General features: G+C 37.1%; 1 protein-coding gene across 3 annotated transcripts in view; it reads left to right on the top strand.

Annotated features, from left to right (window-relative positions):
• The window catches only part of PDPN (podoplanin), a 43,192-nt gene extending 30,132 nt beyond the window's left edge, over window positions 1-13,060 (top strand). The window contains exons 3-6 of one of the 3 annotated variants that reach the window (XM_074218399.1): window positions 4,924-5,050; window positions 9,337-9,375; window positions 10,473-10,584; window positions 12,636-13,060. In XM_074218399.1, coding sequence (XP_074074500.1) covers window positions 4,924-5,050; window positions 9,337-9,375; window positions 10,473-10,584; window positions 12,636-12,642 — 285 coding nt within the window. In that variant the 3' untranslated portion in view covers window positions 12,643-13,060. The remainder of the gene's footprint in view (window positions 1-4,923; window positions 5,051-9,336; window positions 9,376-10,472; window positions 10,585-12,635) is intronic. The other 2 variants (XM_074218400.1, XM_074218401.1) reach the window with 2 other exon arrangements.
• The last annotated feature ends 398 nt before the right edge of the window (window positions 13,061-13,458 follow it).

Raw genomic sequence — 13,458 nt, 5'->3', positions numbered from 1 at the left:
CTCTGGTAAGTCTCTTTACCTGTAATCTCTCTACCTCATTTTCTTCATCTGTAAAATGAGGAAGTTGAACTCTATGGCCTCTAAGTATCCTCCAAATCTAATTCTATCATGTGATACAGAAAGAGGAAAATATATATTCCTTCCAGCCAGAAGGACAGAACTACAGAGGGAAGAAGAGAGTTGCAAGAAGGAAGTTTAGATTTGATGCCGGGGGAAAAAAACTTCTCAATGATTGATCATCATTTATGTCATTTACTTATATCACCTTTTTTTTAACGTCACCTATATCATACAATGAGGTATTAGCAATGCAAATAAAAAGAATGAATCAATCCATTTGTACAAAGAACTGACATTTTACAAAGGGAGCCAACAAGGATACACGTACACACAGATGCACACATATTTATATATATATATATATATATATATATGTGTGTGTGTGTGTGTGTGTGTGTGTGTGTATGTATATGTTTTGTGTATATATATATATTGAATATAAACACATACACATATATATCTATACATATGTGTGTATATTTTTATCTATATCTATATCTATCTATATGAGATATCCAAGCTGTCACCTTTTCAAAATCTCCCACTTAAATATGTCTACTTCTTCCCTCTGACCCTGCCACCAACCTGGTATAGACCCTCACTTTACATCTGGATCATTGCAATAGGTGCTTGTGATTCTGCCTACCTCACATCTCTTCTCTCTTTCTGATCCATCCTTCATTGAGTTAATAAAGTAATTTCTCTTTTATATTCTTTTATTAATTTATTTTTTTACATTACAATAGTCTTGTTGTATAAGTAAATGTAATCTTTCTTCCCCCACAAAGATTGCATTTGTTCATTCAATCAAAAGACATTTATTGAATGCTTACTCTTTATCAGACCTGTCTTAAAGAGAGGGCCTATCAAAAAAAAAAAAAAGGCAAAAGATAACCCTGCTCAAAGAGCTTATGATCTAATGGGGGAGACAATATGCAAACAAAGCAGAAAGAATAAATAAGAAATGAAAGAAAAGAAAAATAAAGTGAGGAAAAAAAAGTGTGCTTCAGTCTGTAATCCAATAGTATCCACTCTGTCTTTGGGATAGATTGAATTCTTTACCATAAGTCCATCAGAGAAGTGGTTTCAATATTTCCCCCCCTTAGTTTGCTATTGCTAGCTGTAGTTCCCTCCATCCTATTCCTCCCCATTCCCATTTTTCTCTCTCTCTCTCTCCTTTCACCATGTCCCCCCCCCTCAAAAGTGTGTTGTATCTGACTATCCTCTCCCATCACCTAAACTTCCCTTCCCTTCCTCCTGTACCCTTTCTCCCATCCCTTTCCTCTCTTTTCCTGGAGGGTAAGATAGATTTCTATACCCTATTGAGTATGTATGTTATTTCCTCTCTGAGCCACTTCCAATGAGAATAAAGACTCACTTATTCCCCCTCATAAAGTGATTTTCCTAAAACAGGTCTGATCATGTCACCCACTCTACTGTAAACCCCATTTACTTTTTGTTACCTCCAGAAGCAAGTACAAAATGCTCCATTTGGTATTCAAAGCCCTTACTATCCTATTCCACTTCCTTCCTTCCTTTTTTACTCCTTATTCCTCAATACATACTCTTTGATCCAGTGGCACTCTTTTTTTTCTTTTTTTTAGGTTTTTGCAAGGCAAATGGGCTTAAGTGGCTTGCTCAAGGCCACACAGCTAGGTAATTATTAAGTGTCTGAGATTGGATTTGAACCCAGGTACTCCTGACTCCAAGGCCGGTGCTTTATCCACTACGCCACCTAGCTGCCCCCCAGTGGCACTCTCTTGACTGTTCCACAGACAAAACACTCCATCCCTTGATTCAACATTGTCTCTGGTTGTCTTCCACTCCTTGAATGATTTCCAGGACTTTCTTAAAGTCCCAATTAAATCACCACATTCTGGAAGCATTCTCCAAACTTCTTAATTCTACTGCCTTCCCTTTGTTAATCATCTCTTAATTATCCTCTCTGCTTTGTTTGTATGTTGTCTCCCATTAGATTATAAACTCTTTGAGGGCAGGGTTATCTTTTGCCTTTTTTTTTTGGTATCCCCTCTTTTTAATACAGTGTCTGATAAAGAGTAAGCATTCAATAAATGTCTTTTGATTAAATGAATATATATATATATATATATATATATATATATATGCAAAGTAGTTTGGGAAGGAGGGTCTGGCAGTTGGGAGGTAGACCAGGAAAGACTTCATGTGATAGATGATGCCTCCACTTCATCTTTTTTTTTTTTTTTTAGTTTCTGCAAGGCAATGGGGTTAAGTGGCTTGCCCAAGGCCACACAGCTAGGTAATTATTAAGTGTCTGAGGTCGGATTTGAACTCAGGGACTTCTGACTCCAGGGCCGGTACTTTACCCACTGTGTCACCTAGCTGCCCCTCCTCCACTTCATCTTAAAAGATGAGAGGAACTTTGAGGCTTAGGAAAGGAGAGAGTACATTCCAGGCTTGGGGACAACCTGAGTAAAGGCCCTGAGGGTGGACATAAGGACTGTTCCAAAGTAGAATGAGCTGCCTCAGAGTAGGAGACTGTGTTGTAGTTGGGCTTCTTTTCAGACAGAGTGAAATAGATGACCACTAAGATTCCTTCTGATTCTGAAATCCTGGGATAACTAACTGCAAAGATCTCAGAGGAGTTCCAGACTTGGAAGGGATTTTCCACAGACTGTGATTTTTCTTCCTGCTTATAATTATTCATTGGCTTTGAACATCAGGGAACCAAATAAAGTTTAATTGAAAATCCAGGACTCTTACACTTCTCCCATCCTCAAGTTGATATAACATAGGACCTGAGGATATTGCCCTTCAATAACTTTCAGTGCTTCCATTTGATGATTTGTTGGCTGGGGCCAACTGGGAGAAGGAGGCTCTCAACTGTTCATGTATAACATTATCCTGAGCTACTGTGCACTTTGGCGTGGCTGCAAAACTGGAACCCCTCTTGAATTCTACAACATCTCAAGTTGGCTCAAAGCCCTCTGACCTCACCATGGAACTGATGGAGCAATAAGAGAGAACAACTTTTATGAAGCGGACATTCTCATTGTCTTCCAAACTGAACAATCCTGACCAGAACCTTTCTATTTCTCAATAGAGAGAACCTTGACTTTGGAGTCAACAGATCTAGGTGCAAATCTCAGTTCTGCCTTTTCCTAGCTGTGTGACCATGGACAAAACACTATACCTCTCTGGGGGTTCAGATTTTCTTAACTTTAAATAGAAGATTGGACAGACTGGTTTGTGAGGACCCTTTCAGCTTGAAATTTGTGATCCAGGACCTGGGTACTAAAACCAGTTCTTTCATATATTGTGTGACCTTAGAGAAGTCATTTTTTTCTTTGGATTCCCTCATCTGGAAATGGAGGGAACAAATTACCTGAACTTTTAAGTTTCTTGCCAGTCCTACATTCCTATTCCTATAAGCTGGGTTAGAATTTTAGCTCTGCCTCTTATTACTTATGTGATCTTGGGGGAGTCAGCTTTCTGGACTTCAAAGTTTCGTCATTCATAAAATAAGGAAATTGGATTAAATGATCCTCAAAGGTCCCTTCCAACTCTGACCTCAATTCTTATAATTTCTCCTTCCTACCCCTTTCAAATGCCAACAAATATTTGAGCCCTGCTCTATACAAAGCACTGTGCCATGCTGGATATTCCAGAGAAGAGCAAATATAAAATCTTCTGCTTAGGGGCAGTTAGGTGGTACAGTACCCTGGAGTCAGGAGTACCTGAGTTTAAATCTGACCTCAGACACTTAATAATTACCTAGCTGTGTGACCTTGGGCAAGCCACTTAACCCCATTGTCTTGCAAAAAACAAAAAAAAATCTTCTTCTTGGTGTTCAAAGCCCTTCTTAATTAATCTGTTCCCTCCTCATCTCCACCTTCTGGCTTCCCTGGCTTCCTTCAGGACTCAACTAAATTCCAGTCTTCTACAGGAAGCCTTCTTCAATCCCTCCTAATTCCAGTGCCTTTCTCTATTATCTCCCATTTATCCTGCATGTAGCTTGTTTGTACATAATCATTTGGATATTGTCTCCCCCCTTAAACTGGAAACTCCTTGAGGGTAAGAACTGGGTTTTTTTTTCCTTCTTTGTATCCCTAGAAGTTAACATAGCACCTGGATCATAGGAAGTCCAATTTTTGTTGACCAGACATTTTATATAATGCCTCAGTTTACCTTTATTTCTCACAGAACATGACCAAGATTAGAGATCTGAGTTTTCTCAAACAAGATTAACTTTTTCAAAGACCAAGCTTGAGGCAACTGAAAAGCTATCACATATTCTGGATCATGCTGCAAATATCTTATCTTCTAAGTATTATGAGACTAAATGTATTTCCTTAGAGAGCAAGCCTGTAGTAATATGTAAACTAGCAGAGACTATTTCCTCTGACTTGATATTTTCAGAATTTAAATATATAAACCCTGTCCTCGGGGAACTTACAATCTAGTTGAGGAAGAGCATCATGAAAAGAAAATAAATTGATCCTGTGCTAATAGTTTTTTTGGTTTTGGTTTTGTTTCTTTTGCAAGGCAAGGGATTAAGTGACTTGCCCAAGTTCACAGAATTATTAAGTGTCTGAGTTTGGATTTGAACTCAGGTCCTCCTGATTCCAGGGTTGATGCTCTATCTATTGCACCATCTAGCTGTTTCCTAATACTTCTAATAATTTGTTAGAATTGTTACATCACCTCTCACCCAGAGACAGAATCATGATACAGATGATAAATACCTTAGAAAATTCTGTTTTAGGGAGTACTGTCATGAAACACAAGTTCCAAGAATGAAAAGCATTACAAACAAGTCTCCTTATTTTCTGTCAATTACTTACCTGCGCTTTTCCTGTGTTTTTTCACTTACCTGCCCCACAGCTGCCCACAAGAACTACAAGAATTCATCATACCACAGGAAAAATTGAGGATGAACCCAGTCCAATGCCCACAGTCAGCAGCAGAGAGAACTCTACAAACTCCAGGGTCATAACTGACCATTCCAATGGTAAGGAGTCAATTTATTTGTATAAAAAAGTACCAATTATGTACTTGCTATAATCTGTAAAGGGGAGTTAAGTGGAACAATGGATGGAGCACCAGACCTGAAGTCAAATCTGGACTATATGCCCCTGGGCAAGTCATTTAACCCTATTTGCCTTGGTTTCCTCATTTGTAAAAATGAGCTAGAGAAAGAAATAGAAAATTACTCCAGTTTCTTTGTCAAAATAACTCCAACATGGGATCTCAAAGAGTTGGACACAGCTAGAGTAATTGAGTAATAATAATAATAATAATAAAATAATAATAAACACTGCTAGGTTCTGAGCATGCAAAAACAAAAACAAAATATCTCTATCATTGTTCCAATAGGATAGACCTCAGGCTGCTCATTTGTAAAAATTTGCCTCCCACCATTTTGTCCTCATTATAGTCCAGTGAGGTAGGCAATTCGGGTGTTAAATAATATCATTCTTTATATTTGTGTCAGCACATAGTAGTTGTTCTTTGATTGATTGACCATTCCCATTTTATAGAAGAACAGACCAAAGTCCAAGAATCATTAAATAAGAATCAGAAGGGACCTTTGAGGTCATCTAATTCAATGCTCTCATTTTACAGATGAGTAAACTGAGGCTCAGAGAGGTTAAATGATTTGTCTAAAGTCATACAATTAATAAGGAGTTGGTCTTTAAACTCAGATTGTCTAATTCCAGAGACAGTGTTTTTCATTTTTTTAATAGCATCAAGCTGCCTTCCATATTCTATGATTTTTCCCAAGGTCTCAGTTAGAAAATGGTAGAGCTGAGAATGAAACTAAAGTTATACAGTCCTAAGATTGTAGTTTCAGAATTGGAAGGGGCCTCACTGTCTGTCTGGTCTAAAGATCTTTCTCGCTCCACCCTCACTCTTTCTCTTCCCTTTCTCTTCCAGTGGAAATTTTCTCACTGGAAATTCCCGAGACTAGGCATCAGCAAATTACAACATGATTTGAGGGCCAAATCCAGCTATCTTCTCTTTTGGTTTGAGAATTGAGAATGACTAAACAAACCATTAAAAAAATAAAACTTTATTTTAAAATATAAAACCCATTCTAAAATAGAGAGGACAGATTTGCCCTATGGGCAGAAGTTTGCCAACTCCTACATAGACCAATCAAATGCAAAAAGTCTAACAATTTGAAAAAAGAACACCACCAACAACTTGGAGTAAGCCATGTCAGGAAAGGCTTCCTGAAAAAAATACACCTGGTATTTATAGAGAGCTTTAAAATCTATAAGGCACTTTACATAAACTCTCCCATTTGGACCTCTCAACAGCCCTGGGAAGTCAGCACAACAGATACTATTTATACCCCTAATTTTGTAATTGACAAAATTGAAGTTCAGAATCTTTGCAATTTCTCCAGGACCAGACAACTGGTGTCAGAAACTGATCTTTGAACCCAGGTCTGATTTCAAGTCTGTCATAATCCACTGTTCAGCAGGGGATGGCACATGGGCTGAAACTTACAGGGACCTAGGGGTTTCTCAAGAGGAAGAACTGAAGGAGGTATGTGTTCAAAACATAGAGAACAATCCGTGCAATGGCCCTGCGGTGATCGACTGAATGCTGAGTTTGAAGAATACTAACTACTCCATATTCATTATATTCCTCTAAAATGGGAATGGGAACATTTGTACTACCTACTCCACAGGTTTGTTGCAAAGAAAGCAACCAAACAAAAAAGTCTATAGAAATAGACAGCTACTCTTAGGTCCATGGGGGTTGTCCCATTTTGACTCTGATTTTTTTAATGTTGATTGGCCACATCTTTACTGAAGTACAAATAGAATAATGATACTTCAGGGTCTCTGCCAGTTATTCAGATGGACCACACCCCTCATCTAGTGAAGATTCTGGAGGAAACAGGTCTGTTGTCATCCATGTAAAGATATCCTAAATCTAAATTATACTTGCTTTCTGTCTTTCATAGGCAACAGGATCTAAATTCATGGATTTGCATTGACTTAAGAGAAGGCAGAAATCTTGTCTTAGTGAATGATTGCCCTATTTGCATATAAGGCAAAAACTTATCCAGTAGAGATGTTAAGGATTCACTACATGATGAGGCCAAGGGAAAAATCAAAATGATAATGATCAGCCTATTTAAGAAAACAAACAAAATCCATCAAAAGATATATACCAGAAAAATTTTCAGATAGCATAAATGGGGGCTTGAACATCTTTGGGGTTCACCAATTATCAAAAGGAAGGCAACAAAGGAAAACTTTTACCCCTTTCAGAAATCATTGATTAGTTCCAAAGAATATGTCTGTGGAGTAGAATACTGGACTTGGAAAGACTTGGATACAATCCTACCTCTAAGCAGTTGTATGACCATGGGTAAATTCCTTAATGACCTTGACCTCTAAATCCTCTAAGACTATATGTCTAATCTAATAATAGCTAGCTACCATATATTTATATCTCTTTATCTATCTCTATCTATCTATCTATCTATCTATCTATCTATCTATCTATAATTGCTCATGTTTTCCTTATCCTATTTGGGGTTTTCTTGGAAGAGATACTGGAGCAGTTTGCATTTTTTTTTATCTCCACCACTTGACATAGTATGTGATATATTTTGCTGTTGTTCAATCATTTTCAGTTTTGCCTTAACTCTTAGAAGTTTTCTTGGCAAGGCAAGAAATGATTTGCCATTTCCTTCTATGGCTCATTTTACAGATGAGGAAGAGGAGGAAAAACAGGGTTAAATGACTTATCCAGGGTCATACAGTTAGTACATATGTAAGATTGAATTTGAACTTAGGTCTTCCTGACTCCAGTCCAGGCACACTATCTACTGTACCACCTACCTGCCCAACCACTTATATATCACTTTAAAATTTATAAAGTGATTTACAAGTATTATTCATTCTATCTTCACAACAATCCTATTAGACACTTGCTGTTATTATTCCCATTTTACAGAAGAGCAAACTGAGGCAGATAGAAGTTAAGTGACTTATTCAAGGTCAAACAGGTAGACAATGTCTAAAGTGAAATTTGAACTCAGATCTTCTTGAGTCCAGGCCTAGCACTCTGTCCATTGTACTATTGAGTTGTCTAGTGGAGATAGATAAACTTGGGGTCAAGAAAATCTGGTTTTAATCCTACCTGTGACATTAACCAGTTGTAAGACTATGGACAAATCTTTTAACCTCTCAGTTTCCCTGTCTGCAAAATGGGGATAATACAACTCATTGGGCTTTACAGCATTATCGAAGAGCTCAAAAAAGGGAATGTGATATTCTTTGGAAAAATAAAAACTTGTTAAAAATGTCAGGTATCATGTTGTTAAACATTTCAAGGGGAAGGATGAGGTTTTTCTCACCTGTTTCCCTTATTGCCCACCAGGCAAGCTCGGAACCAAATACTGCAAACAATGGGAATTCTATTATAGATACTTTTTATCTATAATTTTTATCTATAATAGTGATGAGTCCTAGTCAAGAGGCCTAGTTTCTAGGTCCTATTTATCAATACCATATGACCTTGGAAAATAAATGATCACTCCTGTGTCTTTTTTCCTCAACTCTAAGAAATAATAATAAGACATCCGCTAGATTGATTTTCCTACCTTCTAAAACAGTTTCGTAAGTTAAAGGAAAGGGTAATCAACTTTTAAAAGGAAAGTCATGGGGCAACTGGGTTAGAGCACTGGTCCTGGAGTAAGGAGGACATAAAAGGAAAGGAATCTTAAAAAAGTAAAATGATGGGATTAAGCTAGTTAGCTAAGGTTCCTCCCTGCTGGGACATTTTATGTTTTAATATAGAACAGTTCTAACATTATGTATTCTTAGGTCCCCTTGAGTTCTGACATCCTATGTTTTCACATTCTGTATTTTTAGGTCCCTCCCATCTTTGATATTCTATGTTCTATAGTCCCTTCTAAGCTCTGATGTTTCATGATCAAAGGACCCTCCCAACTCTTTCACCTTTGAGTATCCTTTCTACCTTTGTCCACCTTCCCACCTTTGTGTTCTAATTCTAACATTCATGTTCTAATAATGCCCTTCCCATGTTCTAAGGTTCATTCAAAACTAATAAAGATCAATATTGAATGTTAACATATATAAAAATTTTTACTGTTGCATTTTTCTTAGCAAATGTTTTCCTCACTGCTGTTTTTGTTGTCTCCTACTTAATCTGGGGTCTATCTGAAGCAAATTTCTCCTCTAATTATGAGCAAATCCCTGTTACTAAATTTTCTAACACCACTTTGTTGTTGCATCTCTCTTTTTACAGAGAAAGTGGGTGGAGAGACAAATACAACAACTGAGAAAGGTAGGCTAGAAAGAGTTGCCCAAAGATCCCACTGTTCTTGTCATCACCTGTATTCATAAGCTATACTTACCAGCATGAGCACCCGTAGAAAGAAAGTTTCAAACTCAGAAAGATCAATTGAATGGCAGCCAAGAAATAAAATAAAGTCTAGGTAATTAACTTTTTAATCAAAAGACTAATCAGGAAATTTTAAAATTTCTGTTTTAGGGTAACTCTTGTGAATTCAGTAATTCAATTCCAACCAAACCAATAAGGACTAGTCAAGCAGTACAAGACTTTGTACTAAGTAAGGGGGACAAAAAAGACCAACAACAAAAAAAAAAGATCCTGTCTTCCAGGAGCTTATATTCTATCAGGAGATGCAACATTTGCACAGATAGGTAAATACAAAATCATTTCTGTAAAAAAAAAATATCAAAAACCAAAAAAGACTTCCTGTAAGAACTGGTACCTCTGATGAGCCTTAAAATAAGTTTAGGATTTTAGGAGGTTGAGGTAAGGAGAGAGTGCATTCAAGGCATAGGTTAGCCTGAGCAAAAGTACAGGAGTCAGATAGAGACGAGGAACAATGGTTAGGGCCATTTGACAGGATTAGGAAATTGGCATAAAAGGGAATAATGTGAAATAAGTTTGGAAGGCTAGGCTAAAGCCAGAGAGGAAATGACTTTAAATGCCCCAAGATGGTGATTTATGGTTAATAGAAAATTAGGATTATTATAATATCCCCATAGAAATTCTTTCTAATAATTAATAGCAAAGTTGAGATGTTGTTCTTAAATTCAATTGGACAAAAGCCTATTTCATAAGAATCTTGTTTATATCCAGGTAGTCTAGAATACTTCAAGGTAATCATTATATCATGCCCCAAGTCTAAATCTGTACATGGGTGATGAAAGGGCAATAACACATCTTGGAAATTTACTGCTGCAATCAACCAGGGTCATCTGTACTATACAAATCCATCCACATTGTGAACTAAAACAATGATTCAGAGTAGAGAGAGACACTACTACTTGTCTATGGGTGTTATCCTTCTCGATCTTCTTGTGGATGAAAACTAATATTGCTGCTTTCTTACTTCTTTTACTCTATATTAGGAGGATTGGAGACTGTAACATTGGTGGGAATCATCTTAGGAATCGTGATCGCCATTGGGATCATTGCTGGAATTGTCATTGCAGTTGTGAGGAAAATGTCGGGCAGGTACTCGTAAGTAAATACTTATATACTGACAGGATATATGGGTGACTAGTGTAATTATCAGAAGACGTTTGAGCTAGAATAGAAAGAATATTGGGCTTGGACTTGGAAGAGACCTGCTTTTAAATCCTGCCCCTCAGAGGCAACTAGGTGGTGCAGTGGATATTGCATCAGCCTTGGAGTCAGGAGGACCTGAGTTCAAATCCAAACTCTAACACTTAATAATTGCCTAGTTGTGTGACTTTGGGCAAGTCACTTAATCCCATTGCCTTAAATAAATAAAATTTAAAAAAAATAAATGTGCCCTTCCCATTTTCTAGTTATATGACCTTGGGCAAATCCCAAAGTTTCTCTAAACCTTGGTTTTCTAATTTATTAAAAAGTATAAGTAAATAAACAAGTAAGTAGGTAAATAAATAAATAAATAAAACAAATGAATGAATGAATAAAAATAAGACCTTAAGTAATTCTCTTCCCTTGGAGGGTTGCCATGAAGAGAAAATCAAATTTTATATAAATGATTCCTTTGAAAACCTTAAAGGCAAAATAGATATTGGTCATCATCATCATCATCCTCATCCTCAGTCTTTGGAAGTCATTTGAACCATCCCTCTGCCTTCGACTGGAATGTGTCTAGATTTTTTTCATATTAGAATATATATATTCTCAGTCACTTTAAATATCTAGGAAGAGATTCAGCTCAGGAAATAGGCATTTTATGAACACCCATGTTTGTTCAATTTTGAGGTCCTGCTTTAGGCTAAAACTTGAAAGGAATTAGGCTACCTCTATATGCCCTTAAACCATTAGACTTAAATGAGATAATGGATATGAAATGCCTTTCAAATTTTAATGTACTGTGTAAAGGCCAGGTAGTCTATAGGCACCAAGCCTCCAGTCTGGTAATTACTCCTTTCTTTGAGCTAAACTCTTGCTAAGCTCAAACATTGTTTATAAGGTAATGCAGACCTGCGCTAATAAAGGTTTAATAATAATTAGGCTCTCTGGAGGGAAAAAAATGTATGCATAAACACTTTTAAATTTAATCTGCATTATTAACACTTTCTTAAGTCTAGAAATCAACAAAACAACAAATCAAGCCCTGATTTTCAGTCATTCCCGGATTCCTTAGATATAAAATCTCACAATGAAAAATTTGACAATTAATTATAAGCCTATTTAGAGGTTTTTCTAGCACATATCTACTTGTCTAATATGTTGGTTCAGTCATGTCTGACTCTCCATGACCCCATTTGGGGTTTTCTTGGCAAAGATACAGGAAAGATTTGCTATTTCCTTCTCCATCTCATTTTACAGAGCAGGAAACTGAGGCAAATAGGGTGAAGTGACTTGCCTGGGGTCATGTAGCTAGTTATTGTCTGAGGTCAGATCTGAACTCAGGAAGATGAGTTTTCCTCACATTCTATCCACTTAGCTGCCCTGTAATAATAGTAATAATAACTAATATTTATATAGTGCTTACTGTGTGGTAGATGCTCTCTGAAGCACTATAGAATTTTTAAGTCACTTATCCTCACAATAACTCTATGAAGTAGGTGCTACTATTATTCCTATTTTACAGATGAGGAAAACAAGGGCAAATAGAAGTGAAGTGACTTATTCAGCATCACACAGCTAGTAAGTCTCTGAGGCAAGATTTGAACTTAGGTCTTCTTGAATCCAGCTGCCCAATTTTCCTCTGAATTTACTCTTTTGGGTACCAAGAAACTTGTCACTGGTTGTGTATATGAGCAGTCACTAGAAATAATGGGGAGGGGGTAGTATCAGGCAACAGATACTTGGTAAGGAAAGAGACCTCCTGGATGATAAAATTAGAGATTTATAACTGAAAGTGACTATACTGATAATCTAGTTAAATCTCTTCATTTTATAAATAAGGAAACTGAGGCCTAGGGAAGGTAGGAGACTTGCCCAGGGTCTCTTAGTTAGTAACTACCAGAGATAAGATTTGAACCCAAGTCTTTCTGATTCCAACCTTCTATTTATATTTGACAATAAGTCAAATAATTGACAGTCTCCTTTTTCTTATTTTTCCACAGGCCATAGAAGCTGGAGAATTGTGTCCTTCTGCCAACTATTTTATTTTTTTTAAGAGAGCTCCAATTTTAACTTCCTGTGCCCATGTGAGAAGATGATCTATGGAAGAGCTGCTCCCCCAGTTTTAAATCCATGGTGATCCTGAAACTCTCCAAAGGGTTCTTGAACTGAAAATGAGAAGGCTCCTCCAGCCTGTGACTCCAAACCTATGTTATTTTTAAATCTTTTTTTTTTATTTTTATATGTACACATTGTAAAAGTAGGTGACATGACTAAAAGAAAAAGGCTAACAGTGTATAGGAAACAAAGAAACAACGACTGGTGAGCCCATATGCAACCAAAATGGCAACAACAGAATCCCATTGGTGCTGGAAAGTTCTTAATGTGCTCAGTTGCTATTGAAAGTAAAAAGGAATGTGGAAATATTGACGTTGACTCTTCTTGAGTTGTGCTGCTGTTAAATGGGTCATGGAGTCATAATTTTAGAAATGAAGGGACACTTGTAGGTCCAGTGGGACAGAATGGATAGAGTTCTGTGTTCATCCTGTTGCCTCTGATACTTACTAGCTAGGTACTTTCTAAACCTCATTTCCCTTGTTCAAATAGGACAATAGAGCCATAAAATTATGAAAGAAGGGGCAGAGAGGTCACTCAGTCCCACTCACTCATTTTACAGATGAGGAAACTGAGTCACGGAGAGGTTAAAGGGACTTAATAAATTAGTGACAGTGCTGGGATTTGAACCCAGGTCTTCTGATTCCAAATTCTGTTTTCATAGTACCATGCTGTTTCCTAAGAGATGGTTTTACATACACTGATGAGCTG

The sequence above is a fragment of the Macrotis lagotis genome, chromosome 1 (genome assembly GCF_037893015.1).
Source record: "Macrotis lagotis isolate mMagLag1 chromosome 1, bilby.v1.9.chrom.fasta, whole genome shotgun sequence".
NCBI classification, from domain to species: domain Eukaryota; kingdom Metazoa; phylum Chordata; class Mammalia; order Peramelemorphia; family Peramelidae; genus Macrotis; species Macrotis lagotis.
Note: the sequence above shows the minus strand (reverse complement) of the source record. Positions and strands in the feature narration are given on the sequence as shown.